The sequence below is a fragment of the Coprinopsis cinerea genome (genome assembly GCF_000182895.1).
Source record: "Coprinopsis cinerea okayama7#130 chromosome 4 map unlocalized cont3.4, whole genome shotgun sequence".
NCBI classification, from domain to species: domain Eukaryota; kingdom Fungi; phylum Basidiomycota; class Agaricomycetes; order Agaricales; family Psathyrellaceae; genus Coprinopsis; species Coprinopsis cinerea.
This window is the reverse complement of record NW_003307541.1, coordinates 285,140-303,157: the sequence shown is the minus strand read 5'-3', so window position 1 is coordinate 303,157 and position 18,018 is coordinate 285,140. Positions and strand designations below refer to the sequence as shown.

The 18,018-nt window shown below is 52.0% G+C and overlaps 8 protein-coding genes across 8 annotated transcripts; 2 read left to right on the top strand and 6 right to left on the bottom strand.

Annotated features, from left to right (window-relative positions):
* Positions 1-390: 390 nt before the first annotated feature.
* On the bottom strand, positions 391-1,743 carry CC1G_02641 (phosphoprotein phosphatase; the record flags this gene model as incomplete). The annotated part of the gene is made up of 2 exons (XM_001840126.2): positions 391-1,160; positions 1,206-1,743. 2 exons carry the CDS (start codon positions 1,741-1,743, stop codon positions 391-393), a joined length of 1,308 nt encoding a protein of 435 aa, XP_001840178.2.
* A 626-nt stretch (positions 1,744-2,369) lies between these two features.
* On the bottom strand, positions 2,370-3,768 carry CC1G_02640 (hypothetical protein; the record flags this gene model as incomplete). Its single annotated transcript, XM_001840125.2, has 3 exons — positions 2,370-2,937; positions 3,000-3,634; positions 3,694-3,768. The coding sequence occupies 3 exons, from the start codon at positions 3,766-3,768 to the stop codon at positions 2,370-2,372; spliced, it is 1,278 nt and encodes a 425-aa protein (XP_001840177.2).
* Positions 3,769-4,627: 859 nt separating this feature from the next.
* CC1G_02639 (hypothetical protein) lies at positions 4,628-6,640 on the bottom strand (the record flags this gene model as incomplete). Its single annotated transcript, XM_001840124.1, has 1 exon — positions 4,628-6,640. The coding sequence occupies one exon, from the start codon at positions 6,638-6,640 to the stop codon at positions 4,628-4,630; it is 2,013 nt and encodes a 670-aa protein (XP_001840176.1).
* A 1,569-nt stretch (positions 6,641-8,209) lies between these two features.
* Positions 8,210-9,740, top strand: CC1G_02638 (septin; the record flags this gene model as incomplete). Its single annotated transcript, XM_001840123.2, has 7 exons — positions 8,210-8,327; positions 8,386-8,437; positions 8,491-8,839; positions 8,893-9,010; positions 9,061-9,250; positions 9,307-9,566; positions 9,621-9,740. The coding sequence occupies exons 1-7, from the start codon at positions 8,265-8,267 to the stop codon at positions 9,738-9,740; spliced, it is 1,152 nt and encodes a 383-aa protein (XP_001840175.1). The 5' UTR covers positions 8,210-8,264.
* Positions 9,741-12,115: 2,375 nt separating this feature from the next.
* CC1G_02636 (hypothetical protein) lies at positions 12,116-13,210 on the bottom strand (the record flags this gene model as incomplete). The annotated part of the gene is made up of 1 exon (XM_001840121.2): positions 12,116-13,210. The coding sequence occupies one exon, from the start codon at positions 13,208-13,210 to the stop codon at positions 12,116-12,118; it is 1,095 nt and encodes a 364-aa protein (XP_001840173.2).
* Positions 13,211-14,043: 833 nt separating this feature from the next.
* On the top strand, positions 14,044-14,990 carry CC1G_02635 (hypothetical protein; the record flags this gene model as incomplete). Its single annotated transcript, XM_001840120.2, has 2 exons — positions 14,044-14,111; positions 14,176-14,990. Exons 1-2 carry the CDS (start codon positions 14,105-14,107, stop codon positions 14,988-14,990), a joined length of 822 nt encoding a protein of 273 aa, XP_001840172.1. The 5' UTR covers positions 14,044-14,104.
* On the bottom strand, positions 14,971-15,759 carry CC1G_02634 (hypothetical protein). The gene has a single exon (XM_001840119.2). It carries the CDS (start codon positions 15,701-15,703, stop codon positions 15,080-15,082), a length of 624 nt encoding a protein of 207 aa, XP_001840171.1. The 5' UTR covers positions 15,704-15,759; the 3' UTR covers positions 14,971-15,079.
* A 265-nt stretch (positions 15,760-16,024) lies between these two features.
* On the bottom strand, positions 16,025-17,698 carry CC1G_02633 (chaperone regulator; the record flags this gene model as incomplete). Its single annotated transcript, XM_001840118.2, has 7 exons — positions 16,025-16,113; positions 16,172-16,364; positions 16,415-16,562; positions 16,612-16,913; positions 16,961-17,358; positions 17,408-17,647; positions 17,692-17,698. The coding sequence occupies 7 exons, from the start codon at positions 17,696-17,698 to the stop codon at positions 16,025-16,027; spliced, it is 1,377 nt and encodes a 458-aa protein (XP_001840170.2).
* Positions 17,699-18,018: the final 320 nt, after the last annotated feature.

The window sequence follows — 18,018 nt, the reverse complement described above, 5'->3', positions numbered from 1 at the left end:
GCTAATCTTCAAAGTTGGACTTCCCTTCAACATTCTTCTTTGTTGTCCGCGACTCGGGATTTTCGGTGGATAGATGCCTTTAGTACTTTATTACTCTTGTATTTCTTCGCTTGTTGAATTTCGAGACGAGGGTTTATGATACAAATCCATGGGTCGGGATGTGCCCGAGTCTGTGCGTATCAAAAATCTAGTTTTCGGTCAGCTAATTGTCAGAATGAAGAGACACCAACGGCGCACCTCAAGTTACGGACATCCTGCATCTTCCAGCGGTGCTGAAGTAGGCACAAGTACGGGTATAAGACAAGCATGACCAAGAAAGCAAAATTCCAAAGCTGGTGCGATAGCAAAAGCGAAAGCATTAACAGAGCTGTAAGAAGCAAGTACTTTTCGTCAGCCATTGCTCCCCACCACGCCGGGTTTGAGTTCGATCCCAAGGTCCTCCAGAGCACGTCGTCCTCGATCAGTCCAATAAGCGAAAGCATCACGGTTCTCGAACCATAAGTTCACGTCGAGCGGTACATTCGTGGCTGCTTCCGGTGGCTTCACCTCGCCAGAGACATCGTGAACTGGCGGCTGATCATCCGAAGAGGGTGGCGGGGATGGTGGAGGCTCCTCGAGAGAACTGCGCGATTCATCCGATACCCTGCGTCTCTTGGTAAGCTGACTTGGTCCTGGGGATGGGCGGGGATAGTGGCCTGACCTGACGAGGCCGCCATTTCGCATCCAGCCTGCGACGTTGTCTTCATTCTTGATGGTATCGAGGACGCCGATGATTGCCAGCAGCGTCTGGTCGTATTCCAATGGACGGCCGCCTGCGTCCATTGGATCCAGCGCCTCCGCTTTAGCCGACGCGAGTCTCTCCGCCTTCTTCCTCTCCTTCTTTGCCTTCCTCTTTCGTTTCCTTGAATCCTCCTCTTCTCCCTCTTCTTCGACGGGAGGAGTCGTCTGGGACTGCTCCTTCTGTTCCCGCAAAATCTCAGCATCGCGAACCTTGACATCTGTCTGACGCATCTCCGCCACGTATTCGCGTATACAGAGGTGGTTCCACGGTTGCAAGTGCGCTTTCAGAGGAGAATCGTCGAGTAGAAATGTCGTTCTTGCCGAGTGACCCAGCGCTGCCCAAGGCTTCTCCAAATCCTTCGTCGTCTGCGTTTTTCTGACTGGCAGGCGTCAGTTCTCGTCCGCAGCAGCGCAAAATCACCCACAGTATTGCTCGGGCGTCAGGCCCAGTGTATCCCTCGCCCAAACCGCCTTCAGCCCGTCCTTGCTGCCAAACGTCTTGCCCACCATGTCGTCGACACTATGAGGCTGCGCAGAACTCCAGACCATCGTGTCCAGCCATTCTGTAACCCTGGGATGGAATAGGTATTCCTTGAAAGATGAGAGATATGGACGTGGGTGCACCGAGCGTAAAGGTCTGGGGACGTGATGCGGCTGTTGATAAACACTTCTTCGCTGGTGTGGGCTTCGATATACCAAGGTACCGTTCAAGTCCAGTATGAGCAGTTTCCGTTGGGAGCTTGGAGTCTCAAGTTTCGAGCTTGGCTCTGCTGATATTGAGAGGTATTCCTTTGAAGGTTCTCGTGGTTGGATTGGCGGCGGCGGTGGTGTAGGGGATCTCCTGGGAGGTGATTTCTGTCGTACAGGCTCCTGGGGACTGCCTGGGTCTGTATACGGGTCTGGTTGCACCAAAGAGGTGCCCTCTGGATCGAAATTGTAGTCGAAATCGTATCTCCTCGCCATCGAAGCCCTAGTCGGTGCAGCTATCGTTGAATAAATACGGTATGCGCGAAATAGCTGGGCCAAATCCATGAGTGAAGATTGGACAAATGGTGCATTACTACTCACCAGTCGGTTCATGTGTAGAACGTCAAATAAAAATCAGTTTTCTGCAGAAAGAAACTCTGAGAAACAGTCTGACAGGGACACCAGGTCGACGTCAACAGCAAAATTTAGCGCCCAAAAGCTCTAGTCCTCAGAAACCTATGAGCTATCGGAATGAGCGAGTCTGAAGTCTGAATTTCAGAGTAGTGGTTAGAATATACCCTTATCTTCGTCGCCGTCGCCCTGGCTTTCGTCCTCGCTGTCGTCGTTGCCGCCGTTATCGCGATTGAGGTCGTCGTCGTCGTCGCGAAACAACGGCGCGCGATGCAATCGCAACGAATCCAAAGCCGTGCGGACTTTGAAATAATTGATCTCACGGGGATGATAAGATAAGATGTCGCGCCCTAGGATTCGTGGATTCGTCTAAGCTTTCCAATCCAATGGCGGGTCTCGTGGATGAAATGGACCATCGTTCCCGTGGAGATTTACCCATAAATATTTATACAGAAGAAGAGGAGCTTAATAACAGAAGCAATCCAACTTTCTCACTTCCTACGATACTTCCCCGCCTCCGAAAATAACCGATTATAATGCTCAAGCCCATGAATCTGCTTAACATGGCGCTTAAGTACACCAGCACATCCACCGACCTTATCCGCAAAGGTATTCTCGCAGCCAACCAACGGGCACTCAAAAGACGGCCATTCAACATCAACGAGGTGGTCTCCGCGCGTACAATGTTTCCCCAGTGACTCTGAAGTCACGACCTTGGTGCACCTCGCAAGCGGCGGAGCCCCGGGGTCTTCTGAATCCCGCTTCGTCAACCACCCACAAGCCACTTCGACGTTCAACTTGGAGGAGGTCGAGGTGGTGGAGATACTAGACACCAACGCTGCCCGGTGCTCCTTCTCGAGGTGTTTCTTGATCAAGGTGGCGGGAGCGGTGCGTTTGAAGTCTCGCAGGCTGATCGGTTTGCCGCAGGGGATGGGCTGGCCGGCGTGTGTTTCGCCGATGCAGAAGTTGCAGGGGATTGATTCCGGAACGAGAGCGTATGAGTCGAAGAGACCGTCAGAGTCGACGAGGTAGGGTTTGTAGATGGGGTGATAGCCCTGGCTAGAAATTACCCAGGTAAGCATGAGGAGCCATGATATCGGACTCATGGGTGGGAGACCTACTCGGTTGAGGAGGAACCGACACTCAGGCTCAAACTAGCCGAAGATGAGGAGGATTCCGAAGAGCCATCGTAGTCGCCCACAGAGCTAGCATCGTCGCAAGAGATGTCCGAGCCAGAGGAAGCGTCACCAAGCAGAGTTCCAGAAACATGGAGGGGAGCCTGCGGTCGCGGATTGGCGAATAGATTATCCATCAGCGCTTTCTGACACGATCCTTTACCAGTACAAGCTCTGGGGGCACATGCAGGACATGTGACTGGAGGTTCTGAGCGGTTGTAAGGACGGTATCGAGTCTCTTGCAATCGTGGAGGCAAGAGTCCTTGTTCGCCACGGGTATTCCCAGTATCGCGCAGGAGACGCTCGCGAGCTAGCGCCCCCCTAGATTGTGGGCCAGCCCAGTCATAGCGGTTGGAAGTCGAAGTCATAGTCGCAGAAGCCTTCCAGTCGAAAACGGGATCGAGATGTCGGATCGGAGGGAGGGCAGTACCATCTGTTCTATTCCACTCAACACCGGAGTAACCTGCAGAAAGCAGGCGACAGCCCTTCCATTCCATAGCCCAGCGTTCGTAGTGATGAGGGTTGAGCCAGAGGTGCGCGTTTTCCCTGGTACAGCGGCTTCTCCGATCTTCAGGGAAATTCTGTGGACGCCAAGTTAGTTGACGAGCTCGGTTTCGTGGCGGGGTGTCAGGTAACGTACGGCGCTCACATAAGCGCTTAGCACTTCATCGCTAAATTTTTCAAGAACAGCGTAAGCTTCGGGGGAGAGCGACATTGAAGAAGGTTCGAGTGTAAAGTGAATGGAAAGATGGTTATAGATCTACTCTAATCCTCTCAAGGTTACCCATTTATACCTGCACAACTGTGGCCCTTCAAGCTCGCGTGCAATTCAAACCCACAAGCTCAGTTAGCTGTGCACAAAGTACGTTGTCAAAAAACGTGGATTCGAAGAGAAAGGGAGAACATTGAAACAATAAATACACAATGTCCATCGAATTTTGGCCATGAGGCTATGAAAGACCCCAAAAGAGTGCACAACTGGCCACAGCAAGTGACACACTTCCTGATTTGGGGTTTGCGACTGGTGCCGGCGGCGCCCAATCCGGCGGCTTCCCACTTGACCTTGTGGTGGGTGGCTGTAAAGTCCTTTGTGAGCCACGATCGAGAAAAGACGGCACCCGCAGAGCCGCAGCCTCAGTTCAACCCGCACTAAGTAAATCAAAGGGATAAAGGGTGTTTGATTCGGATGAAAAGAGAAGGTTGGTTGTTTGAACGACGAACAAACCAAGGTCGCAGACAGGGATCAGATACAGGTATCGATATCTACAGGGCTTTCCTGACAGCAAAAATCTGCGTTTCTCCACGAGAACGAACGTGACGGTTTCTGTAGAGTCCTATTATGTAGCAGCTATCCTCCATTCTCTGCATAAAGCACTTGTTCGATTCCATTTTGAACGCGTTCGCAGGATTGGTGATATAGGTTCCTCAGCGTCCTCTTCCCTCAACTTTGGGTCGAAGGAAATCCGAAAGCGCCTTGGTGGTGAAATTTCCGCGAGTTCAAGTCCAGAAGTAAACATTCATTTGGCAATGATACGAAACTATCTTAGAATACGCTGACAGTACTAGTACCCGAGTTAGAACACACCCGCATGTAGAGGGAGCTCAAAGTCAAGAATAAATTGACTAGTCACTGCTGCCGACCAGCCTGGAAGGCCTACTCTGGGGTCCATGAGAGCTTCTCCCAACGTCATGGCCCCTGAGGATGCGTGCGCAGCGGCGTGCTCGTTGACCTTGTCTCGGGGACGACGAATCTCCACCTTCAAGTCGTCTAGAATAACATCGGCATCGTCCTTCAGCTTCTCCAACAAAGGCCACGACTTGCTGCCACTCTTTTGGCCATCGTGGTCAGATACGGTCGAATCTACCGCGAACTGGACCTTGACCTTCTTGATCTTAGCTACCCCCTGCGACAAGACGTCTTTGCTCCTTCGAGCTCGGATGAAATCCAGCAGCGCCTCTTCGGTGAATTCGACCGTTTGGTGCTTGATTGAAAGGGACGAGAGTCGTGGACAGAGGACGTCCGATTCCGAACCGGGTTTGGGAGACATCGACTTGAGCAGCTGGTTCCCAAATCGTGCGGGGTTGTGCTGTCTGTCCGGCTCGACTTCGGGTCCTGGGTATGCCATGGCGTCGAAATCAAACAAGCTGATATCCTGGACGGTTCCCTTGCGCTCCGCGGTCATGATGAGTTCCTTGACGTTCTTCGCCAGCCTCAGGCACTCTACCAACTCGGTTGGCGTGAGCTTCGTGTAGTCGAATGAAAGAGTTTTGATGGTCTCTCCCCATTTCTCCAAAATCGCAACAAGTGAAGACGGAACGGCTGCGCATGGGAGGATGCTGGTGCAGAAATGGAGTGTTCGAAGGGAGGGAAGGTCGAGTGACTCGATAAAGTGTGTGAGGTTCGTTCGCTCTTGCATCAGCGACAAGCGGAGGAGGTCGGATAGAACGATATGTCTCGTGCGTTCCGTTACCACTTCAGCCGGTTGTACTGGAGGTATATGTGAAAAGAGGTGCGAGCCTTGAGCTTGGCCAGCGGGACGCTGAGGGCGTAGAGTGAGTGCACAACGTTTGAGCTTCGGACATTTCTCCAGGATGTCGAGGGCAATGTCGACGGGAATGGCTGTGAAGATGTAGGCTGGGGAGAGGTAGAGTTCGGTCAAGTTCTCCCATATGACGGGAGTGTCGAAGAGTTTGGGAGGAATAAACTTGAGCGATAAGCTTTGGAGGCTGGGCGAAGAAAGGATGCCGGCTGGGGGAGTGAATCCGCGATTTCCAAGAGAAGGAAGAGCTGCTACGTGGAGTTTCAGCTGCTGGAGGCGGGGTGTCTGGGATGCCGGAATAGCGATGATTTGCGAAGCGATTTCTTCGGGAGTGGAGATATCGAGTCGCTCCCACTGGGCAGAGTATGACTTTACGACATCAAGGAGTGCCTTCAAGAGCTCGTTGTCCTCCTTGGAGATGCGCGAAGGGTCTGGCTGCCCACCACGAGGGTGCCCATAAATGATCGAGATGGACAAGCCCGACCCCTTTGCTCTTTCAAGCCAAAGTGACAGGAGATAGCTCCGACGGGCGAACCGAGCCTCGAATTTGCTCAGTTCGTCCTGGTAAAAGGACAGCTGCTCCTGCGTGGCTTTGTCCATCACGGACACGCCGGGAACAAACGTTCCTATCCCTGGACGTCTGGGAATAGGTAGGTGTAAGGACGCCCACAGAGAAGGGTAGCCAATGGCAACCTCTCTCCATTGTCGACAGATGTGAGTGAGGAGGAGAGGGGGCTCGGAAGCCGAAAGGATTGGGTTGTGGTCGCTGGGAAGACAGTAGCTGAGAATGACCTGGAGGATGTCCAAGGGCAAGCGCCGTATCGGTGAAATGAGGGCTTCGTGTTGTGCTTTGAACTCGAGATGGGTCTCCTTCTGCTTTTGCAAGGCAGCTACCGCCTGCAACGCTCGATCAAGGTCGATATCTAGAGTCGCGATCTCTGCATCCGCTTTCCCTATGACTTCTCGGATCGCCGTGATCTCTTCGTCTGACGGTGCATAGTTTGTCCCAAGGTGCTGTTGGAATGGCGATGAGAAGGGTAGAGCCATGTCGCGAGGATGAGGTCGTAAGAGAACCTTTCAACTTGAACCCAGAATTAAACCCTGGATTTTGATGGCGGATTCAATGTCCGCACTCGGTATGTGCAAACTAACGAGCCACATAACCCATCATGCCAGTGCTGTATTCCAACTTCCAACATCGTCGCACTTAGATCTCCACATTCAGGTGTACCAACTTCCCATGCCATACGAGCCCTCGTTGGTTAGAATTCCATTCGTCAGATAACGAGTCTAAGTGATTCTGTCAGGGCCATGTTTTACAACACGAACGTCCGAGGCTACCCACATGTATCCGCAGTCTGAATTAATGTCTGGGAGGTAGAATCATTGTTAGGCTGGGAGGTTCTCGTAACAATGCCATACCTTCATCTTTATCCAAGGAACCCACTCGCCAGGTTTATACATCGTCAGAGGGGGTATAGTCCCGAGGAAAGGTAAACGTGTGGGAGCCAGCATCCAAGCAATAGCCGATATTAGATAGGTTCATTTGCTGCCGACTGCGTTTGATCATCCATCGTGGGCTGGGATGGCCTTTGAGAGAGAGATAGGTGTCCAGAAGACTCGTGCTGCGTGCATTCGAACAGGAGTTCGCTTGCCAGCGGAGGACATTGGGCAAATACCTCCGTTGTGTTCGTGAGATTCCTATCGTGCCGGCCTAGTATGAGGCGGTTAAGAGAGACAGAGTGCGAGAAGCGTGGAGGACCTGGAGGTAAATGAAGTGTAAAAGGTTCGAACAGAACCTTCAGATGAACTTTATTGAAGCGAAACCAGCTCGTCGGTGATAAGTTGGGAGTGCGTTCAAGGCGATAAGCAAGGGTGTGCGAGTTTTGATGTGAGTTCAATCGGGAGTGCCTAGGAATTCCCAAGTTGCATATTCTCTCGTCCCAAAGAAGAGTCGACTCCCGTGAGTTGCCAGATGCATGAGAGATAAGCGGCTGCGACGGTGTGAGAGCTTAAGCTAAGACCAAGAAGTTCCCTGAGATACCCGATGCATAACTGGAATTCAGATACGTAAGAAAGTGCGGGCTCGTGGAAGGTGGCAGGCTTGTCAATTCAGCAGTCAGACATAGTCCTGTAGTCAAAGCCAGCCTGTCGCCATGAATGCCTATAACTCTACGAGAAAGGGAGGGTCAGAACGGTCACCGGTGGACTGAGATCGGTAGTTTCTTTGTGTTGCGATTACATCGGGTTATACCAGTTGTGAACTGCAAGCTTCAGTTGGGCGAAGCTGGGACTGGTCTGCCTTATTTTCGCGCAGACAGCGAAATATTGAGTGTTTAGCACTGTCAGCAAACAGTCAGCCCCTCTCATGTCAGAAACAGAAAATACATTGACCATTTATGTATGAATGGGATATAAGATAACCCTTTTTAAACTCCAAGCTTCGCTTCTAGACGTTTTCAAGCGCGGAAAGGGGTCAGAGAACGAAAAAGCGAGAACCTTGCCTAAATAGGGGTGTTTGGCTTGGCGTGGGTTCGCCACCACAAGCACGAACAAACAACGGCGTTGTCAAACGATTTTGCGACCGTTTCGCTACCAATTCAGTTCGTCGTCGTCGTCGCCGCCGCCGTCGTTGTCACCGTCGTCCACGTTCCCCACAGCCAGTTCCAGGATGTCTGCTCTCTCGACTGCACCGTCTGTTGACGGCATTGGCATTGCCAACCTCCCCAACCAGGTGCGTTTCCCCGCCAAATCTCCAGTTTACCGCCAAGTTGTGACGCGATATCCCCCAGAGGCACAAAATCGTTGCAAAGCGCGGTGCCCACTTCACAATCATGGTTGTCGGTGAGTACGACGTTGTCTGTGAACAACGAGCTCAGTACTAACAAATCGCCTAGGCGAGTCCGGTCTGGGGAAGACGACGCTCATCAACACGCTGTTCTCGACAGAGCTGTCGCCCCCAAAGAACTACAGCAAGCGCCATTTCAAGCAAATGGACAAACTGACCGAGGTCGAGATCATCAAGGCTGAATTGGAGGAGAAGCAGTTCAAGGTCAAGCTCACTGTCATCGACACCCCTGGCTTTGGCGACTACGTCAACAACCGCGATTCCTGGTTGCCCATCGTCGAGTTCATTGATGACCAGCACGAAGCCTACATGCGCCAGGAGCAGCAGCCTCAGAGGTCGGAGAAGACTGACTTGCGTGTGCACGCCTGTCTGTACTTCATTCGCCCAACTGGACACACGTAAGTCTCCTGAACTTGATTTATGATCATTCTATAGACCCTTGATTATACAGATTGAAGCCCCTCGACATTGAGGTCATGAAGCGTCTGGGAACACGCGTCAACCTCATCCCCGTTATTGCAAAGGCCGATACCCTGACCCAGAACGACCTCTTCACCTTCAAGCAACGGGTGCGTGTGCCTTTCTGGTACCTGGGCGGCTGATCTCACGTTGTTGTTAGGTTCGCGAAGTGATCGAGGCTCAAAACATCCGAATCTACACCCCTCCTCTCGACGACGACGAGAATGCTGAGCATGCTCGTATGCTCCTCGACGCCATTCCTTTCTCCATCATCGGTTCGACGGAAGATGTTCGAACACCCGACGGCCGTGTTGTGAAGGGACGAGAATACATTTGGGGTGTTGCTGAAGGTGCGTCGTTTTGTTCGATGATCTCTTGTTACCACGCTGACGCCACGCTTCTGTAGTCGAGAACGAGAACCACTGCGATTTCAAGAAGCTGCGATCTTTGCTGATCCGCACGCACATGCTTGATCTCATCTCGACAACGGAGGAGTACCACTATGAGAACTACAGACAACAACAGATGGAGACACGTAAATTCGGCGAACCCAAGGTCAAGAAGCTTGACAATCCCAAATTCAAGGAGGAGGAGGAAGCACTCAGGAAGAAGTTCACTGAGCAAGTCAAGGCTGAGGAGGCTAGGTTCAGGCAATGGGAGCAACACGTGCGTATCTCGATATCCATTCACATTCGGCGTGGCTGACTTGTTGCTTTACAGCTTATTGCTGAGCGAGACCGACTCAACAAGGATCTCGAGTTGGCCCACAGCGCAATCAAGGCGCTCGAAGCTGAGCTTGACAGCCTTCAAGTCGGTTTCCGCGGAACGGGCCGTCGATAAGCGACATTCACCCTCTTCCTGCTCTATTTCTTGGTCTTTTCGCTGCGTCCCCTCTTGCATACCGATCCAAAACCGTGGCGTTATATCTCTCGTCCTCCCTTATACCCCCCTCCATCTCGAGTCGCTCCTTCGGTTTTCTTCCCTAATTGGCTGGTCGGCGCCCACCTTTATGGGGTGAGTTCCTTGCAGACCTTGTGGCCTTGTGATCTCTTCCTCCCTTGAACACTCGTTAATTTTCCTCATTTTTTGTCTACACATACGGATACTGTCTTTCCTTTTAGTCTTTGACGCTCTGTGCTTTTCTTCATTGTATCAGCACGATGGATTAATCTACGCTCGCATGATATACTACTATACCGGCCTCCAACGCTCTGATATAACCCTTTGCACTGGGATTTAGAGGTCAACGTTTAACGCCAGTTGCTATTGGATCTTATGGATTGGGGACGCGTGACATTCCTTTGAGCCTTTCAGTGACGCTGATAGAACGTCCTTGCGACATAGAACCAGATAGTTGAAGGCTTCATAAAGTAAGCTAAGGTACCCGTGTCGTTTCTATCTTTCGACTACTTCGACACCAATTATAGTCTGTCAGATTCGGGAAGGCCAGCCGTATTTGTTGGCGGAAGAAGAGACTAAAGACTAAGTGGCGGCACTGCATGACGAAATTGCAAAATCTTTGAAAGCACTTGTCACATTGCAGGAGAAACGGCGAGTTCACTTCGATGTCAGGAATGGGTATGTATCGAGCCAGGTAATCACTCCCCAAATCGCTCTCATCGTCTTGGGAAAGGGCCACAAGCTCAGGCACTGCACTCTGGTTCTGTTCCCCGTGCTCGCTCAAGAGGATTGCCGATGAAAGCCTGTGGACGTTGTTGGAGACTTTTTCCAGAGGATTTAGAGGTTAATTTGGACGGGATGAATGTGCAAGTCGGGTGTCCGAGAGTCGAGATGATGGATGTGGGCTGTAATCTTCAGAACTTGAGTGACGAATTCCAGTGGAACGTGTCGTCGGGGTTGCATATGGGTATGGTGCGTTCTATCTTAGGTTGAATGTCTCGTCTCGCTGAGGTACTTGCTGACCTGAGTCGTTTAGTAGGCTTTATGACTATTGGATGTTGCAATGAACCTGCGTAGAATGGCTCCTTATACGTAGTACAGTGGGATGGAATCCACCACAACGATATCATGATGATTTCATGAGACTACCCTCGACTCTGGAACGAGCCGCATCGGCCCATTTGAAGAGAGAGAAACGCCCATTTTACTTTACAAGAACTAAACAGCGTCCCACGGGGGCTTCGAGTCTCCAACACCTTTCAGTGGTTTGCGTACAAATGACTCGACCCTCCGAGTCGGAATCAAAGTTACCTCGAGTGGATCCCTCGGAGTCCTCCCATCCTCATGCGAACTCTAGGTCCCGATTCACCCACCCCCAATGCGCCAATTTCGCGTCGACTTAACTTGGGCTAAGGCATTTTGAAGATGGATCCCAACGTCCCTGATTGGCTGCGCACATTTGCCTCAAAGCGGGGTATGTCATCAAGCACAGCCACTGATTGAGGTATTTCGAGAATGCACCTATCGCACGACGAGGTGTTCTTTTGGCTGAGTAAAGGTGTAGGTTCCGAAATGGGATGACAGATGAGGGTAACAGGTATAAAAGGACACGCCAGATGCTTGCTCTTTTTCCCAGAATTCAACGCATTGCGAGTATCGGAATCTGAACTCGACGACACCGACGAACTTCGCCACTTATAACCCTAATTCATGATGATGGTAAGTTTCTCCAGGCATATTGGGTGATAAAACTTCGGCTTACAGCTCGATAGTTTATTGAGAGCACCACCCCTGTCTCTTTCTGCTCTAACTGCAAGTGCGGTAACACCTGCGGCTGTGGTAACAGGTTCGTGCTATATCTCCTTCTCGTCCAAGGTTCATTCAATTCTAACAGACTGTTTTCTATAGCTGCGGTTGCACAAAGGACCAAGCGAACGAGGCTAGTTGCGGATCTAGCAACTGCGCGTGCACCAAGTAAGTTGGCTTCTCTGTGCCTTGAAATGAGAACGATACTGACGATTGCCTTGCTCGATTCGATTAGCTGTGCTTGCAAGGCCGACGATTGCAAGTGCTGAACGCCGCTTACCCCCAGTTTTCCTCGCGGTAGTGACATAATTCGAGTTCCTTATTCTACATGCTGCGACTTGTATCGTCGGTCCAGTTAGATGGAGACAGTCCTAACTGCATAGCTGCATAGTAGTACTCGGAGTCAGCACCTGCATGCAATGACAATTTGTGTTCTGGGCAGTTAATCCTTGCGACAAACTAAGAAACGAGAAAGTATACAAGTAGGTAAAGATTGTACAGTACAGCAACTATCGCAAACATCGAAGGAACCTCTTGATCTGCTGAACAAGGACATTGGTGTAATACGATATCTCTTCAGCGGCGAGCTCTAGTTCGTCCTTTCCAGAGTATGTCCCAAGATGCCCGTTCATGTGCGAATCCGATGTTGACACCTCGACTGCGTCGCGTAATCCGATGGAGTTACTGGTTGTGCGGCGGACAACTTCATAACCCGTGGCCGCAGCATATTTTTTAATGACATCTCTAACCTTCTCGCGGGACTCCTCGTATTCTTCGTCAAACTGAAATCCTCCTTCTTTCAGCGCCTTACCACGGGTTGCAGTAATGCACGCTTGCTCATCAAACCAAAGCCCGTACTTCTTGAACTCTCGCTGATTCTTCTCCCACCAACTCTCCATCGTGGGTTCTTCGCACTCGAGCCCAGTCACCACCAACACGATCGGGACGTTTCCCTGGCAAACGATCTTGAAGAAGAGATCGTAGTTGTCCTTGACGACCTGTCGGAAACGTCTTCCGCGAATACAGTAAACGAGGAGGTGTATACCTCCTTCGAGACCCTTGAGGAGGGAGGCGAGGTTGGATGTCGATTGTTCGTGGTTGACTGAGCCGCGCTGGCCCTCGTTGAGCCCGGCGGTGTCCCAGAAGAGGTATTCCTCCCCGTCCAAGACGGCCGGATAGCCCTGGCTGGAGAAGGTGCAACCAACGGCCCTACTCGAAACGAGAGCCTCGCCATGGGTGCTCGAGGCACCCTGGTCGTCGAGAGCCGTGGTAATCCCCTCTCTGATCATGTTGATGACCGAGCTCTTCCCTACACCAGTCTCTCCGAAAAGGACGACATTTTTGATCCGAGGACGATCTACCCCTGGTTTGGGGTTAGATTTAGGAGGACTGTCGTGTGAACTCTCGGAGGATATGCTGTCGAGGTCAGGGGATGGTTCTCTACGGTGTGGTTTCGGGGGGAGGTCAGGCAGAGGTGATGAAAAGCCTCCAGGTATGGGTCGATGGAGATTTCCACAGGATTTCGTCACTGTAGGCTGAACGGTGGTAATCGTCCCAACCGTTGTGGGGGCAATCGTCTGGCTACTCAAGCAAGTATGACGCATTAGCAGGTCACACCTGAGGGTAAACGGATGCCTGCTGACCTAAAAGAGGGGTACGCGTCTCGCTGGTCGAGTTGTGTGGTGTATCTTCGTCCTGGAATCATCATGATGTTGAAGAACTGGAGGATGGAATGGGAGTCAGATACGTGAAATAGAGCGATACACCGACTTACGATGCTGCTCCGCTGGATATTCCCTTCCTCGAGTCCTGGATCACTCCCTTTTCTTTCGGCGGCACTTTATGAGAGCGACAGGTCCAGTACCATTTCCCACTCAAAACTCGTGTATACCGCGTGGAATGCCCTTATCTTGGCTATCTGTGAGAGCTCCGTGCTTTCAAGGTGTAATGAAATCATCCGCAGCGCGAGAAGGCATAGTTCACTTCCAAACGAGCTCGAGTTCCATTCAAACAACCACGCCAAAGCCAGGCCCCTTGTTCACATGTCCATTCGCGCAGTATGCAACATGCACCTCAAGGCATCATCGAATATAGAGAAGAAGTCATTCTTAGTGCGGCCTATCGATTGTTTGAATGGAAGTACGAAACTAGGCGCCGGGGTGGACGATAAGGGCAATCACATTAAAGCGAGCACCCCAATCACACTAGGGGCACCTGCCCACATGCCAAGGTGCGCAGTTTCTTCTTTCTTATCCAGGGAGGCCTCGTTTTAATAGAAGCTCCTACCGTCCGATTCCGCAGGCATCATTAGAGTTCGTGAAGAAAATAAACGCCGGAGCCAACGTAAACGCAACGTGCAGAAAGCGAGGCCAGTCCACCAGGATGGGTATGAAACTGAAGCCTTCAGTTTAGCATCAACAGGCTCGACGTCCTTCTACTGCTGCAGTTCTGCCTTCCAGCCATCCTTGCACGCGTTTCGTTCTCCAAGCTACTTTGACATGCAAGGTGGGTTGGATCAGTCCTTAGGTCTTCTTCGAGCCCACTGATCCTAATCGACTCGGAAAACTAGTTGACGTGCCTCCACGCAACATAGTCCTATTCGGCGAGAGCGGCTGTGGGAAGAGCTCTATCGTCAACATGCTCTTGGAGGAGGAACGAGCACAGACCTCGAGCTCTGCCGTCGGATGCACCGGGAGATCCACTCCCTACCGCTGCAACCTCCGAGGCCACGAATTTACGATCTGGGATACCTGTGGCCTCAACGAGGGCGAGCAGGGGACCATCCAGGACATGCAAGCCGTAGCTGCACTCTACCACCTGCTCAAGAAACTCCAGGATGGCGTCAGCCTCCTCGTGTTTTGCATGCGCGCTCCACGCATCACCGACACGGCGCACAAGAACTGGAAGCTCTTTCGGGAAATCGTATGCCAGAAACGGGTGCCCATAGTCGTTTCCGTCACGCATCTCGAGAAGGAGGAGGATATGGATAACTGGTGGGTCGAGAATGAGCGGGAGTTTCGGCGCTATGAAATGAATCCCGCGCGAGACTTTGGTACGGGGGTGGCTTGTATTGTCGCTACCAAGGGGAAGATGAAGAAGGGGAGGTTTGTGTACCAGGAGGAGTATGACGAATCGAGGGAGAAGATGAAGGATCTCATCGTGGACAACTATCTGCGGGTGCCTTGGAAGGTCTCCCCCATCCAATGGTTCAACGAGATTGTCACGACTTCGTACGAGACCGACTGGTGCGGGAACATAACCAAGGAAATCCACGAAACGCATCGGGTCGAAGGGCAAGGAATCTACGAGCTGATGTCTCGATGGGGAGTGACGAAGGAAGAGGCCGTGAAGATCGCTCAGATTCTTGAAGGGCGCAAAAAGTGACGGTATCTTTCGACCAGTACAACGTATATGTACATATCGTATGCTAGACAGTTGAATTCGATTATGCCTTCTCTACCTGCGAGAATTTATTAGGGTTCTTCCATTCCAACAAACGACTCTACCCCTTCAAGAACATTCTCCACAACACCCTGGGACGATGCCGTGCTCGAAGGGGTAGCCTCAGGGTGTCCGACCTTCCGTTGGAGTTCTTCGTCGCCTTCCAGCAGAACATGGACGATATCCCCCGTCTCCTTCGCAGCGATCGAGGAAAGACTTGCAGGAGGAACGTAATTGCGAACGGCGACGGCTATGGCTGAAGCCAATTCGCTCGGTGGAATGCCAAAGGCACTCGCCAGGTCGGTTATCTTCGCTTCAATCGAACCCTGGTGTCGCACACCCCCTGCGGTGGGCTGCTGCCATTGGGTTTCAACGGGTTGGGTACCAGTGTGGGCCTGGGGAGGTTGTCGGCCTAATAGCAAATTCCACCAGCCCCCGACTGCGGATTTGTGTTGGATGATGCGGTATGAGTAGAATGCGGAGAGGATGGTCGTGAAGAGGACCAGGATGTAAATTAGGCGCTTGAGACTGGTGTTCTCCAGAGGGAGAGGTACTGGTTTTAGCGCCCTAGAACGGCGAGGAGGTGGTAGGTCTCTGGAGATGGACCGTGTAGAAGGTGTGGAAGAGCCAGAGTTTGTGGATCGTCGTTCAGACATGATGTTTGGCGACTGTAGTTTGGTTGCCAGTTATATATCCCAGTTCTCCAAGCGCGCCCGTTGTGGAGTGTGTTTTCAATGACGAAAGATGGAAGAGGTCATTGTGACGTTGTGGTCTCTCGGAGCCTATATACGTACCTTCGATCAACGTAGCCAAATCGGAAACGCATGGCCAGTGGAAGGCAGGCTTCAGCGCAGGAAAGCCAATAGTATTATGTACAGTAGCGGTATACAGTTGAGCACAAACTAGGACTTAAAGTCAAGGAGGAGGAGGAGAAGTCCCTCCAAGTGTGGCAAACAGACGGCGCACTCAAAACGCTATCATCCTGGTCTTTGCTTTGCGCTAGCTTCAGCCCGCGTCCTCTTTGTTTCTATCCTCACATATTCATCTTCCGGGTTGTAATTAGCGGCTACACGGCTCACCAGACCCATCAGTCACGCGAATAGGAGGAAACGAGGGATACTCACCTTGCGGATTTCCCATGGGATTCTGCATGGAAGGAGACGTCGAGTCGGGGTCCGGCTTGACGTTCATGTACGCCTCTCCGAGCATCTGCAGGGCAACAGCTCTCAAAGCCAGTTTGTCACGCGAGAGTGACGGCTCTGAGAGGACGCGATCGCAGACTTCACGGAGGATGGATTCGATCTCGAGTTTCGTGCCCTGAAGGGTTCTTTAGTCGACAATCATTTACGATAGAAAAAAGTCCGCACCTTGAACAAAGCCTGCAAGCCCTTCTCAGCAGCTTGCTCTTCGAGCTTCCTGCGTTCCTCAGGGGAGAGACCGTTGGCGGATTTCTCGGCCGCGGCGATTTGGTCGAACACGGCCTTGAGTTCGATGGCTGCACGGAGGGTGGATACGCTACACCGAGATCAGTACGGGTTAAGAAGGATTAGCAAAAGGTACATACGTTTCGCTGAATACATGGTACTTCCCCTGCACATTGTGCAACCAGCCGCCCATTCCGAAGATAGTCTGATTCGTGGCGAGATGGTGTTTGGCTTTGGCAGCGTAGACGAAACCGATGGCGTGCAGCAGGTCCACGCCATAGGATTCGCGTTTCAGGTCCTCAGCCTCAAGCTCGCAGATAGTCTTCCAACTCCGCGTAACGTCGGGATCGTTCGGGCCTGTTGCAGACTCGGTAAATATGCTGAGTTTGCGGATGAGGTTCTCGACCAATTGGCCAACTCGTTCAGCGCGCGCTGCTGCTTTCTGGATATAGGTCAGTGCTGGACTAGATGGAACAGCGGACTCCTCACCTCTGCGTTCCTCTGTCTCTCCTTCTCCGCCTTGATCCTGTCCTTCTCCTCCTTTCTCGCTCGTTCCTCCGGTGTCATCGTCTTGGGATCCTTCTTCTCCTTCGTATCACCTTCCTCATCCTCCCCGTCCTCCTGCATAGCTGCCTTCATCTCCTGCGCCAACCCGATGTGTCCAATGATCGGTACGAACCGCTCTCCGCCAAAGATAGCCCCGAACACCTCCTCCGGATCCACAAAACCTCCTTCAGGCTGGCTCTCCTTTGCACCGAATTCGTTGTATTTCTTGCGCAGGGCAGGGTCAGAGAGGGTTTGGTAGGCGATGCCGATTTCGGTGAACCGTGCTGCTGCGGTGGGGTCATCAGGGTTCTTGTCTGGATGGTGCTTGATCGCCAGTCGACCTGGATTCTAATGTCAGTAGGGAAATCGACACATCGACCTGCAACTTACGATACGCCTTCTTTATATCGTCCGTCGTAGCGTCCACGGGTACGCCCAGGATGTCATAATAGCCCGTTTCAAGCGGTCGTTCTTGGGTTCCGATTTTACGTGTCCTGCGCTGGGCATTGGCGCTCGAACTGCTACCCCCACCCCCACTTTGGTGTCCCGACGTCGATACGGTGGATTGTCCAGACGCTGGTACGCCTGGTATCGCCCCCAGAAGCTGTGAATAGTGCTGTGGCACCTGGCCTGGATAAAATGTATGGCTGAAGACCGAGTTGCATTTCCAGCACCGCACATGGAGAACTGTTCGTTGTGGTGGTGCCGGTAGGGGTAGAGGGAATTCTATAGGGACCCCACAGGTTCTATTCGAGCATGTCGTTGGGATGTGGGGATGTATCGGTCTAGACGGCAGCGGGTTCGCTGCGGACGTCGACATTTCGTAAAATCGTGCACAGATTCGTTAGGAAACTGATGATTTTTGTTAACCAAGAAAGTTGAATTCAGTTGGAGGCGGTATGAGACTTACAAAAGCCTCAGATAATCAAATTGGCTTCAAATCGACCGTCGAAAGGTCGACCTGTAGAAACGATTGTGTTGGTAGATGGCAAGAGCCTGGG

Coding starts and splice junctions, on each gene's coding strand:
- CC1G_02634 (XM_001840119.2), bottom strand. CDS start 15,703: ATGTCTGAACGACGATCCACAAACTCTGGCTCTTCCACACCTTCTACA.